The following is a 15,967-nucleotide window of genomic DNA, read 5'->3' on the forward strand; positions in this document are numbered from 1 at the left end:
TAACTGAATCTGATCATTAGAAACTCTTGTTTTCATTGCAAAATGTTTTACGTTGGAAACAGTTTGCTATGGTTTGGACTAATGATTACACACTTGGTCGCCTGTCTCTGAAAAGACACTACCATCAATGCCCACTAGGTGGTAGTGGTGGGTTGTATAAGGTGATATGAAGGTAATATAGTAGAATGTAATACTGATAACATGACATGAGCATAGTTATTTCCCCCCCATGTTGTTGTTGTAATAATAGTACATAGGTGTTATATACTGTTGCTGAAACCCAAAGACTGCGATAAGCAACCATCAGGAAACAAAACAACTGAAAATAAACAAGACATTTAAATAACTCTAATTATGGTAATGAAACATGAGTGTTTGGAACAGCAGCATCACTAACATTATTCCACTGTGTGGTGATGGAGTTGTATTGGAAGCCAAGACACCTCATGGCCGTGGTGTTGAACAGTGAAAGGTGTTGTGTAGAGATGACTCCTAACTTTGTGAACTCTCCTTCTCGGTTGGCTTGAGCTCTGTGTTCTTAAGCTGGTGTGATTGTGAAAGGTGTGTGTATGTGTCCTGCCCACATTTCCTCTCTTCTCCACTACATCTCCTTTCACCTCATCCCCCTCTCCACGCTCCATCTTTCATTATTTTGTCATCTTCCCTGCACCTCTTCACCCTTTCCCTCTCCGTTGCGCTCCTCTACTCCTCCTTTCCTCCCTTCTTCCCTCACTCATCCCTCTTCTGTCTCTCTCCCCTCCTCCTCTCATCCCTCTCTCCTGTCCTCTGCTCAGGTTGGGGGCTGGTGTCAGTGTAATGACTACTGTCAATGTCAGCCTCTCTCTCATCCCTCTCTGTTTTTCTAAAGTGGGCGGCCGCAGATGACCGGGCTGGAAAATTAGCTTGTCGCATTGGCTTTGAATTGAATTGACCTGATTGTACCTTCCGTACATGTTGAGTGGCTTGGAGACTGACAAAAAAAAAAAAAAAATTATCTCCCTCCCTGTCCAGTCCATCCCAGCCCACCTCCTTGTGATCCCTACACACACACACACACACACACACACACACACACACACACACACACACACTGTCAGTCAGTCAGTTCTACATGTGTCTCGCTACATGTCTCAAGTGTAGGAGGCCATCTGAAGCATAGGAGAGTGCCACTCCCTTCCAGTGGGACTGTGTTTTGTAATTTTGTGTGTGCGTGTGCGGACCTCATAAGGTGACCTCAGTATGCAGCGAATGCAAAGTAACCTTGGAGTGTGTGTGTGGTGTGATGAGAAATGGTTTAGTGTCCCAGTGGTGTCGTTTACCTTCCCCTTCCTCTCTGAGGCGCTCCAGGTATCCGTCTGTCTAACCTTCCCTCACTCTCTGACTAGTCAAATGAGAAAGATGGACTCCCCTCACTGTGTGGGATGTATCTCTGTATATGGCGGAAAAAGGGTTCTTCAGTGCAGACTGTTATTTTTTTTTTATTCACAATGGTCAGGATTTACCATTCTGGTAACTAAGGCAAAAATCTAGAAGAAAAATATCTGCTACAATTTCTTCTGTTTTGATCCCAACCCCTTCGAAAGACTATACATGTAAATACACAGGTTGGCACAGCGACAGCGCAGCGCCCGATCAATGTGTGCTTCTCCTCTTCCCCTCCTGCCTTTCCATGTCACGTCCACAGGCAGGCAGCAGGCAGGGCCCAGCCTGGGATCAGGTCTGGCTGCTGGGCTCGACGTCACAACGACACCCCTCCTCTCCGCTAGGATCCATCCGCGAGGCTAGACTCTTATCTTTTAATGGCTGTCAGAGCAGGACGAGGCTCAACACTGCTCCTCCATACCGCTACCTCTGTCATAACCAGGGTGGGGGGAGGGAGGGAGGGTGCTGGGGTATAATCCCGTCCCCCTTCCTCAATGTTTGGGGACACCCTGTCAACCGTCATCTGAGTGTCTAAGAGTTAAAGTAGCAACTTCTATTGAACTTTAGGTTTATTTGAGGTACAGTGTCTGTGTGGTGAGGGGGGTAGGTTAGGGTTGGACAGTGCGTGTCATGTGGCCCAGTGAGCGTGATTTTCCTCACTTTACTGTAGGGATGAATCAGTGTCACTGCCGGACTGTGTCTATTACACACACACACACCCACCCTGCCACACCAGCCATCCACCCTGTGGGAGAAATATGATGTGACCACTCTTACCTTTACCACCACAGCCCTAGCCGGTGTCAACTCACTCAACACTCCCTATTATAATCAATGAAATACTACTTTGAAGAGACAGATGGGTAAACAAGATGATCAGACAGACGTGTTGTATTAACGACCAACCACCACACAGACACAATGAGGTGGTTATGTGTGTAACAAAGAGAGAGCCTTAGCTGTCTTACTCTGGGTTCCTACTGAACTGTAGTCTATTTTTACTGCAGCTCCCGAGTGGCGCAGCATCTCAGTGCTAGAGGCGTCACTACAGACCCTGGTTCGATTCCAGGCTGTATCACATTCCGGATGTGATTGGGAGTCCCATAGGGCGGAGCACAATTGGCCCAGCGTCGTCCGTGTTTGGCCGGGGAAGGCAGTCATTGTAACTAAGAATTTGTTCTTAACTGACTTGCCTAGATAAATAAAGGGCTTCAGGAAGCGCAGTTATTAGACCCTGGTGCTCTGCTCTCTCTCTGCTCTCTCTGCTCTCTCTGCTCTCTCTCTGCTCTCTCTCTGCTCTCTCTCTGCTCTCTCTCTGCTCTCTCTCTGCTCTCTCTGCTCTCTCTGCTCTCTCTCTGCTCTCTCTCTGCTCTCTCTCTGCTCTCTCTCTCTGCTCTCTCTCTCTGCTCTCTCTCTCTGCTCTCTCTCTCTGCTCTCTCTCTGCTCTCTCTCTTCTCTCTGCTCTCTCTCTGCTCTCTCTCTGCTCTCTCTCTGCTCTCTCTCTGCTCTCTCTCTGCTCTCTCTCTGCTCTCTCTCTGCTCTCTCTCTGCTCTCTCTCTGCTCTCTCTCTCTCTCCTCTCTCTCTGCTCTCTCTGCTCTCTCTCTCTGCTCTCACTCTGCTCACTCTGCTCTCTGCTTTCTCACTCTCTCTGCTCTCCTTCTGCCCTCTCTCTCCTCACTCTTTCTCTCTCTGTCTCCCCCATCTGTATCTTTCTAGGTGTGTAGTGTGCTAGTCCTCCCGCCCTCTAGCTCCTGCTCGGTTGTAAATGAGCCCTTGGAGGCGTCCAGTGTGTGGCTTTAAATGTAGATTTCTGTGTCACTGGTGGCTCTCTGTCACCCAAATTGATGAAGCAGATTTATGACGGCTGCTGGGCACAACAAATTAAGTTGACAGTGATGTATGGGGGGCTAACGCCATCCTGATCCTTGCTTGCACCATGGACGCTAACACATGCACGCACACACACACAAACACACACTAAAGTGCGTGCTAACACACACACGACTTTAATAGACACACGCTAACACACACTAATTCACACACATTTACACACACCGCTAACACACTTTCATGTATCAGCCGCATAATGAAATTCCACACACTGATTTAATATTACATTTTGTTACTCTCTTTTCTCCCTCCCTCCATCTGTCCTTTCTTTTCTTTCCTTTTTCTCTCCTAACCTTTCATTTCCAGACTCATCCGACCACCAGTAAACTGCCCTTGAAGGACGCCTTTACGTTTGACGACTACAGGTTGGTGTGTGTGCGCGTTGGCCTGCTTTTGAAACGCTTGCCCTCCACCCCCCTTTGTGTGTGTGTGTGTTTGTGTGTGTGCATGTCCGGAGAGTGTAGAACTACTGCCGGCATCCAGGATGGCCTGTTAAAACGGAGTGTTTGTTCTCCTTGTTCTTCCGTTATCTTTGAGGGAATCATTTGTCGTCGGCCTCTTTATCTTCCCATTGTGTTGAATGTGATGCAATCCTCCGCTCCCGCCGGGCAATGTGTTGTGGGAATGACGGAGCTGGGACGGCGTGTGTTGTTGTCTTGTCACCGTGGCGCCAAGGCTTTTTGGAGGAACTACTGTTAGCCCACTTTAGAATGTCGTTTAGAATAATAATTCATGCCTCAACATCATTATAACAAGATCACAGATTTATATTTATTGGATGCCCTAGTGTTCAATTAATAATCAAGATGATATTTTTGAACAATCGCCTACTGTACCATCCACAGCCGTGGTCACTAGAACAAGCAGTTAGTTTTGCATACTTCAACTGTTACTAAAGCCAAGGTTATGAGTAGGACTGATGTCCCGACCACGTGAGGCTATAACTAACAACTAGTCAGGAAAAACACAGGGCACTTGTTGTGATTGGTTAGTCCAGGAAAGTGAGTTTTGTTGCTGATTTGATAATTGGCTGACCGTGACCTTTGACCCCTATAGATGGGCGGTTTCCTCAGTGATGACCCGCCAGAACCAGATCCCTACAGAGGACGGTAGCCGCGTCACCCTCGCCCTAATCCCTCTCTGGGACATGTGTAACCATACCAACGGCCTGGTGAGTACTACAAACACACTATTATACACTTATTACGTGCCTATTGCATGGCTGAAACGTGCCTATTGCATGGCTGAAACGTGCCTATTACACAACTGCACACGAACATCCTCCACCCACTGTGCGAGAGGTTTTAATTTATAAAATAAAATGTTTTAGGAATCTTAAAATCCTAGCTTTTTTGTAAATAAATCGACACACACACACACAGTCAAGAAATCTGCTGTAGAGAATTCTAGATTTGAGAGAAACCACACAGTGTGATGTGTTTTCCTCAGTTGATTACTCTTATCTCATGGGCTCTTTTATTTATCGCAATCATTTGGCTTTGATTGTGTTCAGCGACTGATTGTAACGGAGCAATATCATCTCCTCCTTGCGTATGCATGTAAACTGCATCTACGCCCCTTAAATTTGATTTGATTTGTGAAAGCCCGATACGTAGACAAAGCGAGTCATTAAAGACATGTAATAAAATGTCTTCCTGTGTATTCCCTTGGTTTTAGTTTAATAAAAATGGGTTACAACTTCCTCCGACATATTTCCACATTTTATTGCTCTTCTTCAGCCCTAGTTGCTACAGTGTTACTCACTGGTGAGAAATTGTTTGGGTTCATTCAATTTCCTTAATTTCTGCCTATTTGTAAAGCTCTCACTAACTCCGGATGAGGGAATTATTTGTATTGATATACTCATTGATTACGTATACTAAACTAATACATTCATGTTTTGAAATACATTTGCTTGCTGATTTTGTTCATTAGTCCCTTGAGATTGTTACCAAAGGAATGGATGATTTGATATTCAGCTCTTCTAATACTAGGAGAGAAAAAATATTGTACATTTGTTAGTTTAGCTGGTCACGTACACTATATAAAATAAACTTGCTGTAAATTGTATCGCCAGTCAGTCAGTAAAGGAGCGCAGACAATTCACTGTGCTGCTCCGAACTATAACTACATAAAATGTTTTACTGTAAAGTGTGTTGCGTTTTTAAATGCACTTTAAATAAAGTTTGATTTGAACCAGTCCATATTATAAAACCAAGAGCGTTGGGCCAGTAACCGAAAGGTCTCTGGTTAAAATCCCCGAGCTGACTAGGTGAAAATAAATGTGTTGATGTGCCCTTGTGCAAGGCACTTTACCCTAATTGCTCCTGTAAGTCGCTCTGGATAAGATGACTAAAATATGAATGTAAAATGCTTCCATGAGCTTTTCCAACTGTCATTAATCAATCAGTGAATGGATCAATTACAGTTTGCCTGTTGTGTGTTGCGCAGATCACCACTGGTTACAACCTGGAGGATGACAGGTGTGAGTGTGTGGCTCTGCAGGACTACAAAGAGAACGACCAGGTGAGTCTGGGCAGCATGAAACTACTGCATCGTTTGCTCTTTAGCTACTAGACAAAACTAGTGTCCTGTCTGGGGGTGGGGTGTACATCAAGCTGCCTCACGCTACAGAAACAGGAGATGGGATCCTGCCTTACTGGCTTGAAAAAGGCTTACCTACTTTACATATTTGTCCTGTACATAATGTTGAGTTATTATGGGTTATGTAGAAGTGTATGATCTAATTGCATCATGTATGTGTATATCAATTGAAAGGTGGTTGGTTCCTGACTGGATGACTGACTGGTGTCCAGTGTTGATGTTATGTCAGGGAGAGAGAGAGAGGGTCAGGCTGGGAGTCAGACTTATTGCCTGGAGGGAGTTTCCACAGTTGTTAAATCCATGCTTTGGGAGAGGGGTGGAGAATCGGAACGCCACCAACCTCTACGGCTCCCTCTCCTCCTCCTCCTCCTCCCCATCCCCACCTCTCTCTTTTCAGAATGGGAATTATTTGATAAGATTTAGAGAGACAGCAATGTGTGTGTGTGTGTGTGGTTGAGAGGGGGGTGATGGGAAGTCGAGCCTCTTGATCCTATGATTCCTCCGGCAGATATCACCGTCCGGCCGAAGTGCCCTGAGCTCACAGAGGGTGTGTCTGAAATAGCACCCTATTCCCCATCTAGTGTACTACTTTTGACCAGAGCACTATGGTCCCTGGTAAAAAGTAGTGCACTACATAGGGAATAGGGTGCCATTTTGGACATAGAACCTGCCTGAGCTCACAGAGACACAAACCACTAAGCTACATTCCCAACTAAGCTTTATCACTCCTCCTCTCTATCCCCTGCCCTGTCTCTCGCTCTCCTTTTTTACCTCTCACACTCGTTCCGTTCTGCTATCTGTAAATGTGGATGTAATATGTTGGAGCCATACGTGAGTGGAGTGGTGTGGGGATTCTCTGTGCCCATGTGAAGCTTCCACTAGATCAGAAATTATAACATGGTTATGAGGCAAAATGGTACATAGGAATAGTGGGTGGAATGTTCACCACATTGTTTACATCCAAATGATCCAACCCATTACAATCTACAGGAACCTTCTAGAGGTTGAGTTCCAATCGGATGATAAAGGGGAAGTTCAGCTAACTTTAGCTACCATCCAGTAAAAAAAGGTTGTAGTGGCTGTTTTTTTAGAAAACCAAACCATGTTTTACAGTTTCTCCTGGCCCATACACTTGTTTTCAGGGAGATAAACAATCTAACATTAAGTTGTAAAATACTGAACTTCCACTTTAATGTTGAGTGACTGTTCTCTTGTCTGTCCTCAGATTTACATATTCTACGGGACGCGGTCCAACGCTGAGTTTGTGATCCACAACGGCTTCTTCTTCCAGGAGAACGCACACGACAGGGTCAAGATCAAACTGGGCGTGTCCAAGAGTGAACGGCTGTACGCCATGAAGGCTGAGGTGCTGGCCCGCGCTGGCATCCCCTCGTAAGTAGAGACGCACACACACATACACACAAACATACATACACACGGGCATCCCCATAAGTAGGGAGGGAGGGACAGTGGGAGGGAGAAAGAGGGGTAGTGCGAGAGAAAACAAATGATATCTCTCCATTATGTCAGAGACTGAGGTAATTTCAGGAGGGCAATATTTTCCAGAATTTCAGTGACTTGATCAATGTGACAATCGGCAGGACATTATTACACTGCAAACACATTACTGAGTCTTTCTCAAGTCTAGTAGCATTACTATTACATTCCTTCTCTCTGCCCATCGCTATAACAACAGTACATACAGGAGAGGAGAATTTACTGTGAAAACAAGCTACACTGTGACGTGAAGGTTCCATCACAAATGACACCCTATTCCAGGGCTGGCCAACCATGTTCCTGGAGTGCTACCTGCCTTTAGGCATTTTCAGGAACAGGGTTAACATTCCTTAATGCTGCACTACTTTTGACCAGAGCTCTCTGTGGTTCAAAACTCCTTTCATATATCCCAGTGTATGTATGGGCGACAGACAGGCAGTGTACCGTTGCCTCTGTGCCTTTGAACACTATACATCACTATATCTGTCAGTTTAACAATAGAGCCCCAGACAGCAACAACACAACACACAGTCTTTAATCTCATTTCCACTGTGAGACTTAAAATGGCCCATCAATAAGAGATTAAAAGCGCTCTTATTAATATGACAGGGAGGGAAGGCTGCATAATATTAGGGTAATGATAAAATGATGGGAGCGTCAGGGCGGGGGGGGTAGAAAGCTTCCCTCATGGTATAGAGGCCTATTCTGAGACGACGCTGCAATGTTTTATCCTGGAACAGAAGCCTGCACCCACACCGGCCCACCAGCCTGCCCACCCCTGGTGTAGTGGTCTCCCTCGCCTCTCTTCTCGCTCTCTTTTTCCCTCAGAATAAGAAGCAATCTCTCTTTCCCCACTGCTTCTTTTTTTTCTTCTCTCTCTCTCTCTCTTCTCTCTCTCTCTTCTCTCTCTCTCTCTCTCTCTCTCTCTCTCTCTCTCTCTCTCTCTCTCTCTCTCTCTCTCTCTCTCTCTCTCTCTCTCTCTCTCTCTCTCTCTCTCTCTCTCTCTCTCGGTATATCCCGTGGTAATGAAAGATCTTGTTGTAATTGATTAAGTGTATATTAAAGATGCATCAGGGGGATCAGGGTTTGGCCTCCACTCAGCTTAAATGAGTCAGCTGATGCTAAACGTGAGTGGGTCTCGGTTAACCATGGACCAGTGGCTGCTAAACTAAACATGAGTGTAGTGTAGTGGAGACCTGAGTTAGCCATGGGCCACTAACCTCCATTAACACAAACTGTACCTGCCAAGCCCCTTCACTGAGTTTAACCTACAGATCAGGGTTTTATATGGTTCAAGTCATACAGGGATCACTGTGGAAGGTTTTTTCTTCTTTGTGAGGCGTGCAATTTTTTCTTTATTTAACCTTTATTTTGACAGGGAGTCAATGCTGAGACAAAGGTCTCTTTTTCCAGATGAGCCCTGTATAGCACCACAATACACATCACAATACACATCACAATACAATAAACACATTAAACTACACATTCATATACACATTAAACTACACATTCATATACATATAAAAATACACATTCATATACACATTAAACTACACATTCATATACACATTAAAATACATTATTATAACAACAGTACATGAAAAGCAAAACACAATCATAAACCAATCAGTAAAAGGTCCCCTAATAACCGTCCGAAATGCCCTAGAGGCACAAACTCCTTCAATTTTAAAGTACATTGTAGATCATTCCACACTTCTATAGGTTAACAATGAGGTAAGATGGTGGAAGTTTATGCAAGAGGGCTTTATAGACAAAAAGAGTGCAATGCATCGATCTACTAGACATCGAGGGCCAGCCCACATTCTGATACAAAATGCAAAGATGTGTACTGAACCTATCGCCCTGTAATAAAGCAGAATGCGCTATGATAAACTGTGTCCAATGGCATAGTCAATAACCGGAATGAATATTGACTGAATAATTCGTTTTCTGCTATTTAACGAAAGACGGGACCTGTTCCTATAGAAGAAACAATTTGAATTCTTCATAATTGTTTTAAACTAACTCGTCAACATGCTTTATGAAAGATAGCTTTTCCTCAATCCAGACGCCCAGATATTTATAGATGGGGACACCATCAATGAGGGCACCTTTCAAAGTACGTATGCATAAATCATCTGATTTGGAAAATAACATGTAACTGGTTTTACCTGCATTAATTACCAATTTCACTTCAAAGGCTTTCTGCAGGGCAATAAAGGCAGATTGAAGCTCTAACAGAGCCTGATCAACTACAGGGAAGGTTATAAGGTTTACTGGTGTAGGTTTAACTAAGAGGTGATATGTGTGCGTAATGTGAAATAGAGAAGTTGTTGTGACTGTACGGTCTCTTTTTTTCACTTTTTCTTTCCCCTCTCCCACCCCCCCCACCCCCATCAGGTCCAGTATCTTTGCCCTGCACTGCAGTGATCCTCCAATCTCTGCCCAGCTATTGGCCTTCCTCAGAGTCTTCTGTATGACTGAGGGTAAGACACACACGCAAGCCTAAATGCTGGCATCGATCCCCACACGGTCACAAGGCCAGTCGTTAGGAGTTAGGAGTGATACTTAGAAGTGAAATTATTTAAAATACTTTACTTGATCGAGCTTACCCGTTGCAGTGGAAAAGTTGCCAACTGGCAATCCAGGCAGGCTAAAGCAAATGCTCAAAGTATTTGAAAGATTTGAAATGGTATTTGAACCCAGGTCTGGCTAGCATACTACAGCTACTGTAGGAGCCAGGCCTCCTCTACCTCAGGCCCCACAGATATACTATTCACATTGGCTCTTTCTCTCTCGCTAAATTTTTTACATGGCCCTAGCCCCCTCCCGTGGGGGTCGGAGCGGGGTGGTTGGGGGGGGTGGTATAACTTTTTTACAGATGTGACTCAGGCATGTGTGTAGCGTGTGTGTGTGTAACGTGTGAACACATTAAGCACTCAACCTCCGATCATTTCATGTCTCCCTCTCCAGTGTAATCCAGCCTTACATAATAGCTCAGATCAAAAGACAGATTGCGAAGGCAGCAGTTGGCTACCGGTTTAACTAGTCTACCTAGGGACTCGGCCTGTAGAATAACAGCACTTTAACTTAAAACCTTGAACATCAGAGTTAGGTTAATTAATGTCACCAAACTTAATTGACGTCTTTTTAAAAAACAATTTGTACCTGTTTAGCTCTAAAGACCAGGCCCTCTGAATTGACCTGGATGTTGTAGTTGTGTTTTTTCCTCTGCGTAATCCTATTGGTCCTGACATTCTGGTTCACTGCCATTTAACCCCTATTCTCCACAGAGGAGCTGAAGGACTACCTGGTAGGAGAACACGCCATCAATAAGATCTTCACCCTGGGTAACACTGAGTTCCCTGTGAGCTGGGACAATGAGATCAAACTGTGGACTTTCCTGGAGACCAGGGCTGCCTTGCTGCTCAAGACCTACAAGACCAGCTCCCAGGTCAGTAAGGACAACAAGGCTCTTTGACTTCCCCCACCATATTGTTTTATTTTCTCTCTCTGCTGACCCACTTTCGGTCTCCCCCTCCCTGCTGACCCACTTTCGGTCTCCCCCTCCCTTCCACTCTACCTCACTCCCTTACACTCTACCTCACTCCCTTACCCTCTACCTCACTCCCTTACCCTCTACCTCACTCCCTTACCCTCTACCTCACTCCCTTACCCTCTACCTCACTCCCTTACCCTCTACCTCACTCCCTTACCCTCTACCTCACTCCCTTCCACTCTACCTCACTCCCTTACCCTCTACCTCACTCCCTTACCCTCTACCTCACTCCCTTACCCTCTACCTCACTCCCTTACCCTCTACCTCACTCCCTTACCCTCTACCTCACTCCCTTACCCTCTACCTCACTCCCTTACCCTCTACCTCACTCCCTTACCCTCTACCTCACTCCCTTACCCTCTACCTCACTCCCTTACCTTCTGCCCAATGTCGCCCCACCTCCCTGTCCTCCAGGATGACCAGTGTGCATTGGAGAAGCCCGGTCTCTCCCTCCACTCCCAGGTGGCCATCCAGCTGCGCCTGGCTGAGAAGCAGATCCTGGAGAGGGTGGTGGCCAGCGGCAGGGCCAAACGCCTGCACTTCCAGCAGCAACAGGAGGAGGGCGCTCCGCTGCCCCGCTATGAGGAGAGCGACATCGCCCTGCTGGAGAACGCAGAGGCCGACGCCAAGCTGCCCATCATCCTGAGGAAACTAGAGGACGAGGAGGGAGATGACCAGGCAGCGGTGGAGCAGGTGTTGGCTCAGGTACAGCAGCTGGGACAGGGGGGCGCAGCCAGGGATCTAGCCCCCCTCATAGTCAACGGGGATGGTGGGAAGGTGGTGGTCAACGGGAATGGTACGGACGCTAGCCTGACTGAGGACACTAGCCCAGTCCTGGAGGTTGGTGGAGACGCTAGCCCGATTCAGGAGGAGGATAGTGTGGATGCTAACTCCACCACGCCAGACACTGCTGTTCCAGCAGCCACCCAGGAACAGGAAGGCCAAACAGAGAACGGAGACAAGGCTACTGCTTCTCTCTCACTGGAAGTGGACGTGGACCTGAGTGCAGAACGAACTGGAGACGAGCCCAAAGTCAACAGCGAATAGATGGAATCATCATCTAGCTAACCCTTATTGCAGAAGAAGAAGAGCAGCAGTCTGTCAGTCAGCCAGCCACAGCAGCCCTTTTCTATTTATTTATTTTTGTCTCTCTAAAGTGACTCAGAAATAAAGGAGCTAAGAATTAAGAAAAAACTAAACAGAATTTGAATTTTTAAATGGTCGAACATTTCACTATCTGTCCATTTCGTTGGTTCGTCCCTCGTTCCATAGCTTTGTTATTGGTGCCTTCCTACCTACCAACCGCTGCAGACTGCATACACACTGCCAGTCAGTGTGTCTCTCCCATCGGCCTTCTATCTGAGCATTAGAAGTTTGTCATTTTTATGAAAACAGGTTTTTTGTTTTTGAGGTTTGAACAGTGCTTTACTGGTTTACATTGAGTTCATTGACATACAAGCTGTGAGAGAATGGTAGGGAGTAACAATGGCGGGGATGGCGCTGGTTTCACTTCCACTACTGTAGGTGGGACAGAAAATAGATTTTAATTTAATTTTGTCTCCAGCAAGCCAAAATCTCATCCTAACCCTTTACCCCTTACCCCTCAGTCAGTTTATTACTGTAGTTTATCTTAAAGCTGCAATATATAACTTTTTGGGAGACCTGACCAAATTCACATAGAAATGTGAATTATAGATCTGTCATTTTCATTGAAAGTAAGTCTAAGAAGCGGTATATCTGTTCTATGTGCGCTATTTCTATGCGTCCCGTTCTTAAGTTTTGTTTTTGCGTCTTTTACTTTCGGTTTTGTACACCAGCTTCAAACAGCTGCACTTCCTGGTTTTACTCAATAGCATTTTAAATACAACTGAAGGAAACTGCAGACACAAAATGCCGCACAAAAAGTCCTGTGCATTTCTTCTGGGAACAATCAGTATTTTATGTCTTTACTCAGAGTATGAAGTACCATTTGAAATGTGATGGAAAGGATATGTGTGTTTTGTTGAGCAAAATTAGATGACTAAAAGCAGGTGATTTGGGTCGTTTTTGAAAACTTTAAATAATTTAAAGTTTTAAATTAAAAACGTTATTATAAATGTACCTCAGCTCTTCAACTTGCAATATAATCACCCAAGGATGAGTTGCTGTTTTGATGAAGAATATGACTAATGCTAGTCCATATTATGAGAAAGCCATAAGTCAGAATGGTGACGAATTCAAACCTTCATCAGCAAGACATGACAAGATGTGATTCACACAAAGGACATCTGCTCATTTCACTTAGATTATGGTTTTGTTGTTAGACAGCCTGAAACAGTCATCTTTTCTGTTACTCCTCCTTCCTCCAGAAACGAGACAAACAAAACGTTAATAAAGCGGTCTCTGATCCAGTCGCTAATTTTCAACGTATGGTTTTTATTTGTGTGACGTCTGCTCTGTATTTTCAGCTTAGTTTGGTTTTGTATTAACATTTTAATTGCGGTGAAACATGATGATGTGGAGTTAGCTCTCTGTGTTAGATGCCTATGCTCCTAAATAACCCCTTAACTCCAGTACTGTAGCTGTTATTGTAATTTCATCTGTTAGCATACAGCGGTTCATGTCGGCACAGGGAGCTAATTCTGAACATTGGTGTCTGTCTACTCTTCTCCCCCACGCGATGGATGGTGGATATGAACGGCCATTTTAAAGAGACCATGCACCACCAGTTTATTTTAGCCTTACTCCAAAGTGTTAGCTAGCACTGCTTATTCTAATTCATTTATCTGTTGATGCTGTTACCAACCTCAAAATGGAAGTTGTTCTGAGTCTATTCTACTGTATAATGCAACTATAAAGGAGCTAGTTTTCTACCTTTTTACTTTGTTGAAGTATTTCCATGTTTTCTGCTGCATATTTTGCTTTGTCACACTCAATCTCGGCATCATGGACTGGTTTGTTCCTGTATTTTGATTGACTCCTCATGGACTACTACTTGTCATTTGTATGATTCTCTACCAGTCTTTACCTGCTGCTTCTCTAAAGACTATGTTTCCAGTTAGTGTAGTGTACAGTTACTGAGAATCTACATACTGCTTTAACCAATCGCACTCTCCAATCAATTCACAGCACCTTGTTATATCCAGCCACAATGGACAAAGTCCTCACCAGCTCACCTTTTAGCCTGGTGCCACATCTGTTTGTGTTCTTGCCAACTCCATTGCTGTCATTGTCAAGCCAATGAGTGACAAGGAGTTGGCATGATGGAACAAACAGACTGGCACTCAGGCTACCTTATAGCCTGGTCCCAGATCTGTACTCTGTGCTTTAGCTAACACCTCTGACATTGATAGTTGGTGGTAAAATTTTACTTTACAGGGTTCTCGTGACTGTATGATTATTATTGTAAGTACAGTGTAACTGTTGAAATTATTCATTGTTACTGTACATGGCAGTAACCCTAGCCTCGGAAGCCCAGGCTTCTCACATTCTGTCAACAAGACGAGATTTGGAAGGATGGACCCGCGAGACTACCCTAACCCTTACCCTAAATGCAGTGTAAGTATAGTGAAAAATTGAGTTGGTACAATACTTCTTACACTGTACAACATACAGATCTGGGATCAGTCCAACTCACCATATGCAGTAGTTTGGGTTTTTTCCTGTCCTGTGTGATAGTGACAGGAGGTTGTGATGTACAGTATATAGACTTTGGACAACAGAGAATAGCCATGAAACTGTCCACATGGAAACACCACAGATTAAAGTTAATCTAATTTCTCACCTGCTATTCGTGTACAGCCTTGTTCTTTCTTTCTCGCTCTCTCTCTTCCTCCCACTCTCTTCTTGTCTTGCTTTCTTCTCCGAACAGCCCATACTCCTCCAGGGGCACCAGGTCAGAATCCTTTTTTTCTCGCTCTTTCTTTTCTCCTTTGTTGGGGGGGAAAGTTTTATTTAATGTATTTTCCCCCTCTCTGCCCCCTGGACCTATTACGAATTTATAAAAGAAACATTATCTTGAATCATTTAATTCGGGGCAATTAAATTTTGAAATTCCCCATTCATAATGCATGGGAGCTCCAAGATAAAACCCCCTTTAATCCTTGAATATATTATTATAATGGGGGTGGGCAGCGGAGAGAGCGGTAGTCCTGCACATGTCCAGTATTGTTAGTACTCTCTGTGTCAGTAGCCTACTGTAGTGGGAGAGCAGGGGGAAGCAAGGATGAGGAGGAGAGCGTGAGAGGGAGAGGAGAGAAGGCCTGGGACCAGCGACTCCAAAGTAATCCTTCGCCATGAATTATAAACTCCCCTCCCTATAAATATACAATGGTAGCCACCACAGCCCAGCCCAACGCTAGGGCCTATTGTCATGCAAGTGTTTATTTACCAATAGCATCCCCTTCCCGTGTCCTGGTCTGAGGAGGTGGAGAAGAAGAGGGGGAGGTTTTGGATGGGTGGTGGAGGATAGGAGGGGGTCAGGTGATTGCTGTGGATGGGGATAATGGGACGGGGGTAGAGCGGGAATGGGGGCAAATGGAGGGCGGGTCATCGTTGCATTTTAAGAGAACGTTTGAAACATGGGGTTGAAACACGCTAAGTGTTCTATAGTACAACATGGCTGGTGTACAGTCCCGGGTTCTGCCTGTGTTCACGTATCTGGGTTATCAGAGGGCCAGTGGAAAGCCTCTTTTCCAGGGTCATGATCAGCTGACTCAGGGCAGAGGTCATAGTTCAAATGTCGCAGGTGGCGGGCTCTAATTCCAGCCCAGTGTGACACACACTTTCACTCATCTATACACAAACGCATGCATTCATACATACGGACACAAAAACACAGACACTCAACACTCAGGCATGCATATTCACACACACATTCACACTTGAGCCATTGCTTGTATGTGCAGTATCACGCACACACAGACAATTGACTCCACCGTGGAAACAAGTTCACCGTTTGTGAGTCTATTGCAACCACATGAGTAAGAGATGATAGGACTGTATAGTGCTAAAAG

The 15,967-nt window shown here is 45.0% G+C and overlaps 1 protein-coding gene across 1 annotated transcript in view; it reads left to right on the forward strand.

The window, feature by feature from the left end:
* The window catches only part of LOC311145851 (actin-histidine N-methyltransferase-like), a 46,548-nt gene extending 32,715 nt beyond the window's left edge, over window positions 1-13,833 (forward strand). The window contains exons 7-13 of the mRNA XM_084182187.1: window positions 3,620-3,678; window positions 4,370-4,484; window positions 5,765-5,839; window positions 7,143-7,309; window positions 9,815-9,900; window positions 10,708-10,868; window positions 11,388-13,833. Coding sequence (XP_084038313.1) covers window positions 3,620-3,678; window positions 4,370-4,484; window positions 5,765-5,839; window positions 7,143-7,309; window positions 9,815-9,900; window positions 10,708-10,868; window positions 11,388-12,020 — 1,296 coding nt within the window. The 3' untranslated portion in view covers window positions 12,021-13,833. The remainder of the gene's footprint in view (window positions 1-3,619; window positions 3,679-4,369; window positions 4,485-5,764; window positions 5,840-7,142; window positions 7,310-9,814; window positions 9,901-10,707; window positions 10,869-11,387) is intronic.
* The last annotated feature ends 2,134 nt before the right edge of the window (window positions 13,834-15,967 follow it).

Source organism: Coregonus lavaretus (genome assembly GCF_964263955.1).
Source record: "Coregonus lavaretus genome assembly, chromosome: 18".
Lineage (NCBI taxonomy): Eukaryota > Metazoa > Chordata > Actinopteri > Salmoniformes > Salmonidae > Coregonus > Coregonus lavaretus.